The sequence below is a fragment of the Drosophila sechellia genome, chromosome 2L, assembly GCF_004382195.2.
Source record: "Drosophila sechellia strain sech25 chromosome 2L, ASM438219v1, whole genome shotgun sequence".
NCBI lineage: Eukaryota > Metazoa > Arthropoda > Insecta > Diptera > Drosophilidae > Drosophila > Drosophila sechellia.
The window spans coordinates 6,674,960-6,690,689 of NC_045949.1; the positions used below are offsets into that span (position 1 = coordinate 6,674,960).

Sequence of the window (15,730 nt, forward strand, 5' to 3'; positions counted from 1 at the left end):
AAAGGATATTTTGTCGAGTGTATAAAGCGTTGCCAAGTGTCAAGAATTTCGAGTTGATTAATTCCCTTAAATGTGCACTTCCCCCTGCATGGCAACCCCCTTGCCCTTCGCCCCTTGAACCCTCAACTCCACCAACAATGGGTTGCCATTGCCAATTTTCCTCATTCTTAGACTGTTGCTGCTGATTGTGGGCATGGAGGCATTATGTTATTGTATCTCGGTGCTCCATCGTTGTAATCATCACAAGTTTATTAAATGACACTTGAAAACGCCAGGGTGGCTACATTGTGGAGTCAACTCAATTGTGAGGCGCAATTCCTGCATCTCGGTTTATTGGGTTCTCAGACGAGAGGTGTTTAATCCTAAGTGGGTCTATAATAACTATGATAACTTGGTTAGCTGCAATCACGGGCCTAGAATAAAACAGCGAATCCCTTAAGGGCTGCAGTCAACTAGCTAAATGCCGAACAAATACCTCTTGAATGACGTATATAATTTACCGGTAGATAAGTATGTCTACATACTGTAAATTCATATATATCCCATTTGGATTTGACCGGTTATATCCATTAAACGGTCAACTGTCGAAGTTGCACTCTCTCTTTTGCTCATCTGAACTCCCGCATATCTCCTACCAGTTTATCCTGGTCCAACCCGATTTTTCAGACTCCGCTGTGTGCGTGTCGATCTTTAAATCTCGTAGAACTTCCTCATTAGAAATGGGCTTTGGTTTTTTTTTATTTATCATCTGATTTCAGCAGCTACATGGCTTAGGTTCTGTGGACAATGGTCTGTCATTCAGCTAATTAGCTCTCAATTAGCGAATGTACATTGCTGGCATATTTGTGCATACGACAATAAGTGGGGATCTACTACTCAATTTTTCTGGAAAGCCAAACAGTTGGAATATAAAATCCTGCGATCTATTTTCCTCTTCGACCTACTGACGTCACAGAAGTATTTTAGCAAATGATAAGTGCTATTGTAAAACGAATATCTAGAATATAAGCAAAAGTTAAACAAAATCGAAAACTGCTGTTTTTGCGCTCTAATAAAGTAAATTTTTCTTGGATCACTGAGAGAGAAATCTGCTTAGCAGCTAACAAGAATGTAAATGAAGGGCAAATGTGATAAACATATATGCCGGTTTATACTCTTCACTCGATATTTTAAAAATAAACAATATCAAAAGGCAAACAGCAGCGCTCCGTTAATGATTTTAAATGACGCAATTGGAAGACTTATTATTTGAACTGATAAAAACGTATAATATATAAATAAAAGCCAATCGATCTGGCTTTAAGTATATTTATCAGGCAGTGGCTGACCATTGTCAAGTGACGACTGAGATGGTTGTGATGTGATATGGCGTTATCAGCGGCATAATTATCTTATCACTCCACAGGGCAAACATCAGTGTTTACGTAAATCCTAAAGTATGTCATATGCCCATCTGATAATTTTGAGAAACTGTATAGCAACATCTTTTTTCTGATTTTGCTATCGTAATCTTGTGCAAATATATCGCTAAAGGGTATTAAAAATAAAATAGATTTGCTTTTTTGATTTTTATTGAAAAAGAATTGAAAGTGATTTGTGTCTCTTAGCCGTCTCAATTTATTTCCTTAAATTTCAATCTTCTCAATTATTATATCATAAGCTTACAAGTTAACCGAAGTTACGAGTTTCTGTTTTCCAAATGTTGCTCTTTTGTCGTCGATCAAAATGTGATGTATATAGGCTTCACTTTTAACTAAGTTATTTATAAATATTGTAAATTCTGAAGCTAGCTGTAAATATTTAGATTTTTGGTAGACAAAATTGGTCTGTTTTCGGTTACATGTATAGCAGCAGACTCAAAAATGATTCTTAAATTTTCTTTATAAATTTGTAATATCTAGGGATTCGTTTGTTGATTCATTGGAAATGGCAGTTTGGATTAATTGCTGTAAATTTGTTGCATTTGATTGACTGGTCAGCGCCAAACGAGATTCAGGCTGGTCTAATCCCATCCTGTCCATTGAATTCCCATCTTGGTGTTTAGCTTTACAATCTTACGTCTAACTTTCATCGTAAAGTGCATAAAAAGTTATTGGAATTCAAAATTTGTATGTTTATAGGCATTGCAAGTCTTGAATATATTTTGTATGCTTTATAACGCGGAAAACACAATTAAATAATTTGGATTTTTAATGACATTCGGAAATCTGAACCTTTCACAATCTTCACTACAACATGTGGTGATTTGCCTCTGGTAGGATTGTCTTAGACGAGACTTAACAACGTCCTCACACCTCTGGTACCGAGATTCTTGTTCATCGGAGATTCTTGTTATTGTGTTTGCTATTATGTTATGTGGTAATAGTGTGGTACAATTTAATCAATGAGGAGCTCATAGTGCACCGATCCGATCCTCTCCTTGCGATCGTGTATGATGTTGCGAGCCCAAGCCCTGCACTCCACGTTGATGATGATTCCGCCTGGATGATACAGAGTGATTAAATGGGGATCTTGGGGATCAGGCACTACTCACGTTTGGGGCGCTGGAAGTGCACGGCCACCAGAGGACTCAAGTAGCCCTCGGAGTTCTGGTAGGGATAGAAGTAGCCGGGGAAGCCCCTGATTGGCAGGTAGTTGACAGCACCAATGTTCTCCTGGTCGGCTGGGTTCTCGCCCTCGCACGATACCCAAATGGTGTTTAGCTGCGTCCAGGAGAGAACCTTAGTTAGTCTTCTAGATTTCTGGCATTACTTTCATCCAATTACCTTTTCTGGCTGCGTCTTCTCGACCTCTGCGATGTAGGTCTTCAAGCTGGCGGGCATGGACACGGGCAAGTCATTCGATCTGTTGTAGTACTCCGGAATCCAGCCGTAGATCTTGTTCAGCTTGAGGAAGATGCACGGCGCACTCTTGTGGTAGCTGTAGTTGTTCTCCTTGGTGCAGGGCGACCACGTCTTGATGTCCACGTCGCACACCTGACCCTTCGGCGGCGGCTGGTTGTAGTCGCAGTTGTAGATGTTCTGACCACGGCCGGGGGTTAGACCAGGTACTTTGTACACTGTAGGGTTGAGATACAAAGATTCAAGTTTAGAATTTTTTAGAATCATTTTTCCACAATGAACTACTAAATATGTATTTGGGATTAAATTGATCGTGATTGACTTGATCAGCTTAAGATTACATTCAACAAAGAGATCTCATTCAACGAATAAATTGATGGCATTACTAATGCAAGCAATTAGTGCATATGAAAGTACTTACCCGCAAGGAAATCATCCAAGGAGTCTGTCCAGTGCTTGTAGTTCTCGTGCTGGGTGCCCTTATACCAGATCAAAGTGCTTTCCACATTGTCCACCGGTGGCAGGGGACGAAAACCCAGACCTGAGGGATCACAAAACTCGATTAGTGCTGAATTTGGCAAAATCCTTTACAATTGCGACTCACCTGGATTTGTGCCTATCAGGGAACGGTCGAGGGTCCACTTGGGAATGCGAGGATCGAGGGTTTGGAAGAAGGCCCACATGCAGATGGCCACGAGGGCGGCGAGGACTCCGTAGAAGGCCACATAGAAGATTCCGATTTTGGCTGCGATGGGAGGAGAGAGCAGGAAATGCTTATTGAATTACGGCGATTAAAGCTGTTCCTAACAGCGATACGCAGTCAATTGAAGCGATTGAATTAATTAATTGCCACTGGCCCCCGCGGTCGACATGGGTTAAACCGATAATTGACAACGACGCCGGCTCGAGAGGGCCGTATAAAGAAATGGGGTCCAACCCCAAGCTCCGTCGCTTCTCAAGTTCGGAGTAGACGGCAGTCGGACGCCGAGCTTCTCCACTGAATCATCATCTAAACATTCGCACAATTCTATATATTCCCGATACTCTCTCTTATTCATCGACTAAGAGCATGAATAGGGTTCCACTCAAGAGCCGATTATTTTTATTTGTGTGTGCTTATTAAGAGATCGCTCTTGATCTCAGATACTTCTTGGCCGACATAACCTCAGTCGGAATGGGAAGTCGGTTGGCCAGAGAGCAGTGAACTAAGGGAGTAACCAAGCCAAGCTGGAGTTCGTATCTGTTGTATACGCTACGTGCAGCTATGCTCAGAATTTACCTAACTAACGAATTTTCAAGAGCGGATATACTAGGTGTGAATTTGATTGAAATTTTAAGACCGTTTCTCACCGAAAAACTTGGAAAGTGAAACTTTAATAATTTTTTATTTAAATCTAAGATACACCCACTAAAGATTTTAGTACCATCGATACTGTAGATACATTGTTAATAACAGCTGAAGCTTAAATGAAATATATGCATATTGTATTTAAACGAGAATAATTACAAAAATAAATTTCAATTGGAAAAAATTCAAATAAATTTATTCTTATATCGTGCTCTCGAATAAATATCCCACTTCTTGCCAAGATTTCTGGCGAATGTCAAAAGTACATTTTTCCGTTTTCATATATTTTCAGCTCTGCTTTGCCCATTTCAGCATAATTGCACTGCAGTTGTCTATTTATAGCGGGCCTTGGGCTAGCCAACTTTTAAATGCCAATATTGGCGTCATGAGGAAAACCTTTGCCGTACAATTGATGATAAACAGTGCGGCGGACGGCTTAAATGGCGGCAATTGAGGGCGGACAGAAGTAAGATGCCGCATTTCCACGCCCTAATTTGTTCCCATTTCCCAGCATCGTTACATGCAGATGTTAATTTGTTCGTCGCCTCGCGAGCTGTACTTTAATTTTTTTGATTTACGAATGTGTGCAACTCGCGGCACTTTAGACGGTCTAATGGGCGTTACTTTCGCAGCGCCGTGCTTATGAGATACATTCCCGAATCCGACTAGCATTGGCTACGATGAAATACGACTTTTGAGCCTGATTTACAGCTGTCATATGCCAACGAAAGCAGTTTTGGCCGGACATCAATAAACACGGCAATAAACAATAAACTTACCCCATGACGATCGATCGCGACCCATAACCGTTCCATCCTCGGTGTTATATAAGAACTGGCCCAATTTGAACGGCTTGGGCTTCCTCAGGTTGTGCAGATCCTCGTCCACAAAGGACGGACTCATTGGTACTGGCTTGGACATGTTTCTATCGGTGGGTTTTCTTTGGATCTAAAGGCCTGTTTGCGGTTCAGTTCGGTTAGTGATTAACTCGGAATCGATTTAAGCCTTTAAAAATGTGTATTTTTAAAAGTTTAAATACTCGAAAGAAAGCACTCAACGAATTGAACTGCAAACTACCGTTTCAGCTGAATACGCGCAAGTGTCTATTTTTCTGTATTGAAAATTTCTTTTCAAGCACTTGAGAATATTTTTAGCGTTGAATAAAGTCCAAATATTGCAATAATATTTCCATGCGAATTCCCCGCGGACGTATTATTTGCACTGAAACTTTGGTGGCACTGTGTTTGGTTTTAATATTGCACCGCCGACACCGAATTGTGCAGATGTACACACATAGTATTCAAACGGCACTCATATACATATACAGTCCAGGTCCTTTGCTCTCTTAGTTTCTCTCACTTTTCACCCGACGTTTCAACCCCCCTGGCCGTGCAGGAAATTTGGCGCCTTTTTCGGCTCTTCTGGCCGAAGCAAATGTTGCATCCGTCAGATTCGACCTGCAACTGGTTGGCATGGAATGGGCTCGAAGGGCCACACAAAGTGGGCCAAAGTGGGCCAAAGTGGGCCAAAATGGGGCTAAAAGGCCGTGCTACTGCTGGCGACATGGTCTTATTTCCGCGTCTGCTGTTGCGATTTCAATGCCGCATTGGCTTTGACCCGGCACTGCCAAACTGGCAGATACAAAAGTATCTGTTCTTATTTATGGTGCATGCAGTGGTTCTTTTCATTTTGCCCCGAACTACAACCATCGCAACAACAGCAACACCAACAACGACAACAGAAACAGAAACCAGCCCGCTCTTTGCCATCGAGCACTGAAAATGGGAAACGCAGCGAGTATCTGTATCTCTTAGCTGGCGCGCTCTTAACGCCTGGCCACATACAAACAACCACACCTTTTTGAAGAAATATCGGAGCGTTTCTTCAAGACTCTGGGTGAAATGAATTCTTTTCTTTTCGATAATTCTCTACTTAATGAAATTTATAATTATCCTAAGGACTCTTTTTCATATTTTGCCGATTTTTGATGGCTAAAAAAGTGGGATAAACTGCACTGAACGCACCACAAACTCTATTCAAGTTGCTGTTTGCAAACGGAACGCGTTTCGACCACGTTACGAACACTCCGTGACACGTTATTCCGCCGCTCAAAACCAATTTCAGACTGAAACCCAAATCGGAGGTCTGTCGATACGCAGCCAAACATCAAGCGACTTGGCTTGAGTCTGTTTGGCGTGGTTTTTTGCTGGTCCGGTTTTGTGTGAGTCAAACGAACGGCTCTCTCTCTCGAGCCGAGTTTGTGTTTTGTTTTGAGTGGAAAGTGGAAAGCGGGGCGCTTTTGGCAGCACCGCGTTTTCGTATTCGACGGCGAGTGCAATTCCCGGATCTGGGATCGGTCGGGTTTTCCGGACCGAGATTGGGTTGCGTTCTAATTGCCGTGGAAAAGCTGCCTCCTTGTGCACTCGTTTTAATTAGGCGGTGCCGGCGATTGTCGTACATTCATTGCAAATTGCCCGGGGTTCGATCCCAGAGGCAGGGCCACACTGAGAGAAAAGCCCCACAAGGGTTGCATTCTGAGCTGGTCAATTCCATTTGCAAGTGCCTCAAGTTTGTAGTGCAATGCTCTCTATTAAAAGCAAGCGATTTTAGTCATGCCAGAAAAATTCACATTAAATAATAAATCAAAAAATGTGTTTCGCTGTCGTATTGATTTAATGAAACCAATTAAAAACAGTTCGGGGTAAGGGCAATGGAAAATCCGGCTCATTTAAATATCGCTGGCACGCAAAAATCTAAGCATTAGACCCGATTCCACTCAAATCGAAGGTGGAGAAGTGAGGGCAGAACTGGTTTAAATACGGCCACAGGACATTCAGAGAATTGGGCCAAATCGAGAGTTGCTATACATACACGCACAGCGGGTGGGTTTCACAGGAGAGCCCTCTGTTCCACTGGAGTTATGTTCAAGGAACCATGGAATGAGGACGATAGCGGGCAGCCAAATAGGACATCATTCTAGTTTCTAATTGGAAGATAAATATGGTAATATACTATGGCTTATATTACTACTGGTTTGATGAAAGAACAGCATAATAATACTGCAGTTCTATATAATGTTGTCGCTTTCATTCGACAAAAATGGCAGCTGCGTTTATTAGAATTTAAAGCGAAAATAAATGTTTTGCAGTTGCACATGCGAATTAAAAAGTATTTAAGAGCTACGTTAATATTCGTGATTAGTTCATAGCTTTCTTAATAAATAATAGTCGTCGATTATAATTGTCGACATTTTCTTAATAGGCATTTCCTGCTATCTAAACAAGGGCGAGGTTAAAGCTTTATCAAAGTGTCTCGAAAGACGGTAAGTAGTTTTCTAGAGATTCTATCACTACACCTTCCTGCAATCTCAGTGATGCAAGAGGGGTTCACCTTTATTTCAAAGGGGAGGTAGAGGTTTTGACAACAATTCCAAGTGATTCCAAACAGGTGAGAAATTCAATGAAGCCCCAAATCCATGGTACGCCACATGGGAGGCCTGGCTACTACTTCGACCTTCTGCCGAAATCAGCGGTGGTTCTGGAGAACGCTGGCGGGTTCACCGCAGCCTGATTGCATAATGGCATAATTGACCGATATTGCGGCACAAGTGGCCCGGGCACGGGCACACATAGCTGGTCGCGCCGAGGGGCCAGCGTAGCGAGAATGACCGCCATTGGGCGGGCAATAAAAACGGACATGGACACGGACTGGAAAGTGGCGAAAGCGGCGGGAGGCCGGCAAATAGATAGATACATCCATCCATTCACCCACCCACATCCACGGTAATCTGCATCTGCCGTCAGCGCTAATGCGACGACAAAAGAGATTCTCTTGATTAAGGTCAGACTTTTATCAAGACTGTCGACACGGCTGCTGGCAACAGGGGCCAGCACTTGGGGTTTACGTAATCCGTAATGCATGATCTCCAACTCACCCCAGCTGTCCATCGAGCGTCCGAAGTAGGAGTTGTCCTCCGAGTCGTAGACCATCTGCTTCAGCGACTTCTTCTTGGGCCGCTCCGGCGGCCGCGAGTAGTACTGTTGGAATCCATCTATGCAATCCTCGGTTATGGTCGGCATTCTACTAGGCTTCTTCTTTGGCTGGCGCTTCCTCAGTTCAACGGCTAAACGGCAATGGTTTTCGAATCACTGGATTGGAAATTGGAATGTGTATGGGTATGGGTATGTGGGGGGATCGGTCTCGGATCGGTATCCAAATGGGCTCCTGGGCAGTTCTGTGTAGATCCCGTGTAAGGCTCGGCTGGCGTTGATCTATGGCTGATGGTTTACTCTGTAACACTATGGATTTGCGCTGCACACGACAAGTTGACACCGCTGTGCGCCGCGCGACACTGATCTGAATTCGACAAAGAAAGACCAAGCCGAACCGGGGGTTATGTGTCTGAAAATCTGAAATCAGAAATACGCAAGAGTCAGGCTTAATCAAATACTTTATGCATGTGTGTGCGGAAATACGCGCTGCGGTACCGAAACGAAGCGAATTGGTGTGGGTATGGGGATGGGGACAGGGATAGAGATTTGGATTGGGATGGTGATGGTGATGGGGATGAGATGGGATGCCAGCCAGAGCTCCAGTTCCACGTCGTGGAAGACGCGAGTCGCGGCGCGTGACACAATTTTCATTTAATTGAAGCCTAAGATGGCGGTGACTATCATGAGCTGGCTGCCTGACAAATCTAAATCCCAGTAGGCAAAAAATTAACTATGCTGGTGATGATGATGATGATGCCACTAATTGTCGCATGAAATATGGCTTCCTTTGGCACTGAGCGCATTTTACATTTCAAGTTGGACTTGAACGATTGCCACCATTTCAGATAGGCAGCCGAATGCAAAACATCCACGTGGATAGGATTGTATTAAAAACGCATAAAAAAGTCGCCTCTTTTAATAAGTTTGGTATAAGCGCGAGCTGTCGTGCTTGAGAGCGTCCTACAGAGAATCCTCAAATCAATGTTTATATGTCTATATTATATCTATGCACGTTAAATTTTTAAAGGGCTTGTAAACTTTTCGGTAAGTTCATTTCGCTGAATTTCGCGGTAACAATTGAATTTAAATTTGATATGTCGATAAATTTTTACGATACTAATCGGTTTCTTGACTTTTTAGCACCACCTGGCTGAACAGACGTTCTACCACCAAAGACATCAGAATGGTGTTAGTCTCCGCTATGTGTTCTTCGCTTTCGCCGCTAGGTGTCGCTTAGCAAAAATTATAATATTTTCTTAATGTCTGTCGCACTTCAATTAATAAAGCTAATATATACTTACTAATACGATTAACCAAAGAATGAATCCTTATCCTTATGACCTCTGAAGAGGGCCATTGGAATCAACAAGAGCATTAAGGTCAGCAGGAACACAGTTATAACCAGGAAAATCGTAACGAGCGTCGTCGTCTCCACCATTGCACAGAATTCGATCGTTTGTGTTTAGTCGGCGGCAGTTGTTGTTGCAACTTCAAATGTTGATTTACGGGGCCGATCAAAATTTAGAAATACGTAGAATACAATCATAAGGAGTAAATATAGTATTAGTACGACGATAATTAAGATTGTTATTAAGCACTTCGTTTCCATAACTTTTTGCCTTGTGTTTAACTCGGCACTTCGATTACGTTCGATTCAAAGACGGTTTGATTGTGACAACCAAACTGACAACTAACTCGAAAGCTAAATCTCAGAACGGTTGATGACCAGAACAGATACATATGTACATAGTTTGGAGAGGCAACTTTGATTTGGAACTTTGGCGAGGCTCACTTACTGTGTTTAGTGGCGAGCGGGTGCCGCTTCTTCACCAGGCTCCAGCGACGAAGATATCGACTCCGTAAATTCTGGCAGCAGATCCCAAGTGGGAGCCGTCGTGGCCAATGTTCTTCTCGAAAGCGTGGTCATGTACGGATTGTCGATTATAAAGTAAATGAACAGCAAATTTAGTGCGACAAGACACAGGATAACCGAAACGCCAATTAGAATCAATACTAATTGCTGATTCATCCTTAATATCTAAATATAGGAGCGAATAAGGGTGCAGGTTTAGCTCGCTCGATTGGATCCTAGAAAAATGTGTTTAATTTAAATTATTACTGCTTTGATATATTCTGAGTAAAATGTAAGAGTGATGAAATTATATGATATAAATTTCAATGAACCCTTGGATTAAGAAATATCTTGTGGTAAAGACACAGCTAAATTGGTAGCTAAATATTAAAAACCAAATAGATTTCTTCATACCGGGCGCCTTGCGTGGAAGTATACTTCATAAGCAAATCTCACATCCAGCACAATATAAACGATCAAAATAATGTCTATAATCAGAAGCAAGGCCATAAGAATGCCGAAAATGATCACTATATACTTCTGCTCCATCTTGGGCCACAGATATGGATAATTTTCGAAAAAAGTTGATGTGCTTGTATGGGTAGTTTTTTTTTAATTAACTGGGCTGAAAGTTTGACAGATAAGTCAAGAAAACACCTATCAGTTGATATTATATTATTTTTGATATTTGATATTATATTTCTGAAAGTCTACTTTTCGGAATCTATTACTTTTCTTTTATTTTATAAATCCATTTACCAAGAAAAGAAAGCAACGAAAACAAAAGAAAAACTATATGCACAACTTGGCAGCTACGTAATTTTCTGCGTTTCGACTTTTATTTCAGTCAAAAGAGTGAAAAACCTGACATGGCATTATATGAATCTCTTCTATACCCTTTTTTAATGTTTCGTGTTCATCGACTCTTGTAAAACGGTAAGATAAGTGCAATTGTTTTGTAGATATATATATATCAGTATATCCAAAACTTAAATGTCAATGTTTTACACACAGTCAAACAGTAAATTTGAAAATTATATAAGTGACTGAAGAATATTTCGTAAGTAAAATCTTAAATGGCCTTAAATATATATCTGACTATATCTTTTTCCTTTCTGCAGGCTCTAGCACATTTATCAATTCAGGATGACGGGCCCTCAAACAATTTTGGTTTATGGCTTGATTGCCATTCTGATCATCATTATCGTGATTATATCTATTATTTTGCTCGTTGGATTATATATTCACGATCCAAATCGTACAACAACAAATGAGACGACGACTGAAGAAGCCTTGACTACTTTATGGACGTAAATTAGAAAGTCCTCTCTGTACAGTATTTGTCGTACCCAATAAAATTTGTTTAAATTGTTGCTAAAAGTTTTTTGAAGAAATATAGAAATCCACAAATATATTTTTAGGTCAAAAAAATGTAACCGACCGATATATTTACTGGTTTTTGTCGCCCTTTAGTTTATATAAGCTCATTGATGGAATGGACAACATGCCCCAGTGGCCTAATGGATAAGGCATCGGCCTCCTAAGCCGGGGATTGTGGGTTCGAGTCCCATCTGGGGTAAGATGTATCCTTTATTTTTATTTTTTGCATTTTGGATAAAAACTGCATACGATCGAGTTTCAACATGGTCCCTTGCTAATTAAAAGCGAGTGTTCGATTTCTTATATTTATTAATATTTAAAGCCTAAAAATCTGCATTTTGGTGATAGCTGCATCCAATCGAGTTTCCAACCAAAACGCGTTACCCAAAATGGTCCAACGGTTCTCAGTTCCGCCGTTTATGTGGGTCGGCCGTAGTAACAGAGCCGCTTAGAAGCCACCTGAGTGAGGAAATCAGAATAAGAGGTCCATGAACTAAAACATTTACTTACAAATATGTGGAGTGGAAAGGATTAGGATCAGAGTCGGAGGCTAAACCTAACAACAGCATTTTGGCGGAGTGTTGTAGCAGTGGGCTTTGCACGGAGCACACCACACGCAAGGCGCGTTATCCTTGTTCACAAGGTAACGCCTGGGGCATATATATCAGTATATATATCATATATATATCATATATATATCATATATATGTCATATATATATCATATATATCAGTATATCCAAAACTTAAATGTCAATGTTTTACACACAGTCAAACAGTAAATTTGAAAATTATATAAGTGACTGAAGAATATTTCGTAAGTAAAATCTTATATGGCCTTAAATATATATCTGACTATATCTTTTTCCATTCTGCAGGCTCTAGCACATTTATCAATTCAGGATGACGGGCCCTCAAACAATTTTGGTTTATGGCTTGATTGCCATTCTGATCATCATTATCGTGATTATATCTATTATTTTGCTCGTTGGATTATATATTCACGATCCAAATCGTACAACAACAAATGAGACGACGACTGAAGAAGCCTTGACTACTTTATGGACGTAAATTAGAAAGTCCTCTCTGTACAGTATTTGTCGTACCCAATAAAATTTGTTTAAATTGTTGCTAAAAGTTTTTTGAAGAAATATAGAAATCCACAAATATATTTTTAGGTCAAAAAAATGTAACCGACCGATATATTTACTGGTTTTTGTCGCCCTTTAGTTTATATAAGCTCATTGATGGAATGGATAACATGCCCCAGTGGCCTAATGGATAAGGCATCGGCCTCCTAAGCCGGGGATTGTGGGTTCGAGTCCCATCTGGGGTAAGATAAGATGTATCCCTTTATTTTTATTTTTTGCATCTTGGATAAAAACTGCATACGATCGAGTTTCAACATGGTCCCTTGCTAATTAAAAGCGAGTGTTCGATTTCTTATATTTATTAATATTTAAAGCCTAAAAATCTGCATTTTGGTGATAGCTGCATCCAATCGAGTTTCCAACCAAAACGCGTTACCCAAAATGGTCCAACGGTTCTCAGTTCCGCCGTTTATGTGGGTCGTCCGTAGTAACAAAGCCGCTTAGAAGCCACCTGAGTGAGGAAATCAGAATAAGAGGTCCATGAACTAAAACATTTACTTACAAATATGTGGAGTGGAAAGGATTAGGATCAGAGTCGGAGGCTAAACCTAACAACAGCATTTTGGCGGAGTGTTGTAGCAGTGGGCTTTGCACGGAGCACACCACACGCAAGGCGCGTTATCCTTGTTCACAAGGTAACGCCTGGGGCAAGGAGCTTTGGGAGAAGGACGAATAGTCACACTGATCGCAAGGATCTGACTCTCCGCTGCTGTGGCACACACAGTCCATTGCCTCCCCGTGCGTCTCAAGGTTCGAAATCGGACGGACGGACACAATTTGTGGGTTCGTATTGTGGAATGGGAGCATTTAGCTTGGAAGCAGACTTACATGGATAAGTTGGGGGTGTGTTGTAGTAGTTCCAGACACGGGGATCGGGAATGCCGCCCTCGGGCAGAGGGGGACAGCACATGCCCGGAGCAGGAGAGCACGGGATGGGAGACGGGGCTCCACATGGCGGACTGTGGGGGCCACAGCAGGGTGTTTCATTACAGGGTCCACAGCATCCACATCCGTTGCACATGTTGAGTTTGTCTAAGGCTGCGAGCGACAAGTTAATATGTTATGCTTGAACAAATACTTATAACACTTACTTTTTTGGTTGAGTTATTCTCGAAAAAATAAATTTGGAATTTAGAGAAAAATTTAGAAGTCGAAGCGACTGGTCCGAGAGTCAGATATCGAATGAGGTTAGCTGTTCCCCTGGCCCAGCACATCCAGTTCAAGTTTCGGTTCGGGTTGGCTTAAAAGTCATGGCCAACTTTATGAAATCTCATGGCCTACTCGGACTTAGCAAAGTTTAAGAAATCGCCACAGATCTACATACGTATATATCTATTTAGTTTATATAAGCTCATTGATGGAATGGTATATCTATTACTAAAGTACAATATTGGCCCCGCGAATTGGTCAGTAATTGACATAAAGTAAAGTTGACTCATTAAGATTGGAACATGGCTCTTCCAGCTCGAAAAAATGGGTTTAAGACAAAGTACTAATCACTAAAGTAGTTAAATCTTTAATGCCATGGAAGCCCACCGTAATGCAATTGATATTCATTAATATAAATATCCAAATATCTGTGGCACATATGAATGTATATTTTATGGCCTTGTAATGTTTTAACCCTAATTTAGTATTCTAAATATTTATAAATATTTGAACCCTGTAACCCCCATAATGCACAGAAAATAATTTCAATTCGTTTATTTGTAATTTAATGCCAAATAGATTCCAGATACCAACATATGATTTTGTGTTTAAATCAAGACAGTTGGACGAATTGCATATGGGTGCCCAAAAAGCCTTGAGCCCTTCTAGTAATGGGTATTCCGCAGCTGGCTACATCTTGATTTAGCCAACTTAAATTTTTTATCAACCAAAACTACGTCACAAAACGACAACATGTCCCGTCAAGAAAGTGGCCCATCAGGATCCGATCGAAACACTTGCCAGGAAATACTTATAAACCACCTGTGGGATGAGAAAGGTAAAACCAGTGAATGAGGAAGGTATCGCAGCTACTTACACGCGACAGGATGCGGATGGAGGTCAAAGGGTCATGAAGGATTTGGGGCCTGGCAACAGCATTTGGTCCATGGATCCTACCTCTGCGCTCACGAAGCTCAGGACATGTTATCCTTGTTGACGGATCAGCGTAGTGGGCATAAAGCTCCTGCAGAAGGACATGAAGCGTCACCACAAGCAGATGTTCCATATGCTGTGACCTGCAAAGTCCTTGGGCATGCCTCGTGCTCCTCCGCTTCATGGTTTTTACGTTCTACGAACCCCCCACCGCGGGGACAGATGGGCGAACAGACGTACTGATAGACGGACGGACAGGCGGACAGGTGGACGGACAGAGACCTGGACCGGACTTACATGGGTACGTCACAGGTGCGTTATAGTAGTTCCAGACACGCGGATCGGGAATGCCGCCTTCGGGCAGCGGAGGGCAGCACATGCCCGGTTCAGGAGAGCAGGGAATGGGCGACGGAGCTCCGCATGGAGGACTGTGCGGGCCACAGCAGGGAGATATATTACAGCAGCAGGGACCGCATCCACAGCAGCCGCCGGCAACGCGTCCACCGCATCCGGCACCGCCATTTGGTGCTCCAGTGGCGGCACAGCGCATACGCTTGTTGTTCACGCCCATCATCATGTTGGCGTATCGCAGCGGGAATGCAGCCGGACCGCAGGTGGGGAAGGGGAAGCACAGGCAGGCCGGTCGGCCCTGGCAGGCGGACCGCGGGCACTTGTCCTGCAGACCGTTCCGCTTCACGCAGTCGCAGGTGGTGTACATGATGCCGCATCGTAACTCCCGGCTGCGGCATCCGCGCGGCTGGAAAGGATGCCATACACGGGTCAAGGGGTCAGGTGGTCAGCAGTGTGCTGCATGGATACTCACCTCCAACGATCCACATCCGTCACACATCTTGAGCCCGTCGAGCGCTGCCAAATTAATTTCGAAGAAAAATTTTGAATTTGGAATTTAGAAAATTTTGAAGCTGGCCGAAACGAAAGGTCCGAGAGTTTGGTATCGAATGAGGAATGATCCCCACATCCCTGGCCACATTCGGTTCCTTTTGAGATAAAATGCAGGGCCAACTTGTTGGAATTATAGCCCACTAGATTTTTAGAAAGAGTTTATATTAGATTCAAAATGCAAAA

General features: G+C 42.3%; 2 protein-coding genes, 4 long non-coding RNA genes and 2 other non-coding genes across 14 annotated transcripts; 5 read left to right on the top strand and 3 right to left on the bottom strand.

The window, feature by feature from the left end:
• Positions 1 to 1,590: 1,590 nt before the first annotated feature.
• Positions 1,591 to 8,536, bottom strand: LOC6611444 (sodium/potassium-transporting ATPase subunit beta-2). Of its 3 annotated transcripts, XM_032720899.1 has the most exons (7): positions 6,213 to 6,319; positions 4,968 to 5,144; positions 3,445 to 3,585; positions 3,262 to 3,381; positions 2,766 to 3,058; positions 2,534 to 2,702; positions 1,591 to 2,480 (listed from the first exon to the last, which is right to left on the bottom strand). In XM_032720899.1, exons 2-7 carry the CDS (start codon positions 5,107 to 5,109, stop codon positions 2,377 to 2,379), a joined length of 969 nt encoding a protein of 322 aa, XP_032576790.1. In that variant the 5' UTR covers positions 5,110 to 5,144; positions 6,213 to 6,319; the 3' UTR covers positions 1,591 to 2,376. The 3 variants fall into 3 exon arrangements, with proteins under 3 accessions (XP_032576790.1, XP_002035987.1, XP_032576800.1); XM_002035951.2 differs by lacking the exons at positions 4,968 to 5,144; positions 6,213 to 6,319 and adding an exon at positions 8,123 to 8,536; XM_032720909.1 differs by lacking the exon at positions 6,213 to 6,319 and having other exon boundaries at positions 4,968 to 5,155.
• A 450-nt stretch (positions 8,537 to 8,986) lies between these two features.
• Positions 8,987 to 9,493, top strand: LOC116801432. The gene is made up of 2 exons (XR_004362012.1): positions 8,987 to 9,224; positions 9,321 to 9,493. It is a non-coding gene; the product is annotated as an uncharacterized LOC116801432 (long non-coding RNA).
• Positions 9,354 to 10,628, bottom strand: LOC116801430. Its single transcript, XR_004362010.1, has 4 exons — positions 10,447 to 10,628; positions 9,977 to 10,268; positions 9,482 to 9,668; positions 9,354 to 9,412 (listed from the first exon to the last, which is right to left on the bottom strand). It is a non-coding gene; the product is annotated as an uncharacterized LOC116801430 (long non-coding RNA).
• A 354-nt stretch (positions 10,629 to 10,982) lies between these two features.
• LOC116803539 lies at positions 10,983 to 11,405 on the top strand. Its single transcript, XR_004363646.1, has 2 exons — positions 10,983 to 11,092; positions 11,154 to 11,405. It is a non-coding gene; the product is annotated as an uncharacterized LOC116803539 (long non-coding RNA).
• Positions 11,406 to 11,538: 133 nt separating this feature from the next.
• On the top strand, positions 11,539 to 11,611 carry Trnar-ccu. Its single transcript has one exon. It is a non-coding gene; the product is annotated as a tRNA-Arg (tRNA).
• Positions 11,612 to 12,137: 526 nt separating this feature from the next.
• Positions 12,138 to 12,541, top strand: LOC116803541. The gene is made up of 2 exons (XR_004363647.1): positions 12,138 to 12,228; positions 12,290 to 12,541. It is a non-coding gene; the product is annotated as an uncharacterized LOC116803541 (long non-coding RNA).
• A 133-nt stretch (positions 12,542 to 12,674) lies between these two features.
• Positions 12,675 to 12,747, top strand: Trnar-ccu. Its single transcript has one exon. It is a non-coding gene; the product is annotated as a tRNA-Arg (tRNA).
• A 98-nt stretch (positions 12,748 to 12,845) lies between these two features.
• Positions 12,846 to 15,652, bottom strand: LOC6611447 (male-specific sperm protein Mst84Dd). 5 transcript variants are annotated; one of them, XM_002035953.2, is made up of 4 exons: positions 15,468 to 15,634; positions 15,067 to 15,401; positions 13,391 to 13,566; positions 12,846 to 13,013 (listed from the first exon to the last, which is right to left on the bottom strand). In XM_002035953.2, exons 1-4 carry the CDS (start codon positions 15,492 to 15,494, stop codon positions 13,003 to 13,005), a joined length of 549 nt encoding a protein of 182 aa, XP_002035989.2. In that variant the 5' UTR covers positions 15,495 to 15,634; the 3' UTR covers positions 12,846 to 13,002. The 5 variants fall into 5 exon arrangements, 4 of the variants coding, with proteins under 4 accessions (XP_002035989.2, XP_002035988.1, XP_032583365.1 ...); XM_002035952.2 differs by lacking the exons at positions 15,067 to 15,401; positions 15,468 to 15,634 and adding exons at positions 13,065 to 13,217; positions 13,654 to 13,760 and having other exon boundaries at positions 13,553 to 13,600; XR_004363675.1 differs by lacking the exons at positions 12,846 to 13,013; positions 13,391 to 13,566 and adding exons at positions 14,252 to 14,533; positions 14,589 to 14,735 and having other exon boundaries at positions 15,104 to 15,401; positions 15,468 to 15,652.
• Between the last annotated feature and the right edge of the window lie 78 nt (positions 15,653 to 15,730).

What these genes read in the sequence shown, in the direction of transcription:
- LOC6611444 (XM_002035951.2), bottom strand. Translation starts at nt 8,267, where the DNA reads ATGCCGACCATAACCGAGGATTGCATAGATGGATTCCAACAGTACTAC. An exon ending in ACGCTCGATGGACAGCTGGG is followed by an intron (nt 3,586 to 8,122) that starts GTGAGTTGGAGA and finishes CTCCCATCGCAG; the next exon opens with CCAAAATCGGAATCTTCTAT. An exon ending in CTTGGATGATTTCCTTGCGG is followed by an intron (nt 3,059 to 3,261) that starts GTAAGTACTTTC and finishes TCAACCCTACAG; the next exon opens with TGTACAAAGTACCTGGTCTA.
- LOC6611447 (XM_002035953.2), bottom strand. Translation starts at nt 15,494, where the DNA reads ATGTGTGACGGATGTGGATCGTTGGAG. An exon ending in ACGGATGTGGATCGTTGGAG is followed by an intron (nt 15,402 to 15,467) that starts GTGAGTATCCAT and finishes CATCCTTTCCAG; the next exon opens with CCGCGCGGATGCCGCAGCCG. An exon ending in TGTGGCCCGCACAGTCCTCC is followed by an intron (nt 13,567 to 15,066) that starts ATGCGGAGCTCC and finishes CAACGGATGTGG; the next exon opens with ATGCTGTGGACCCTGTAATG.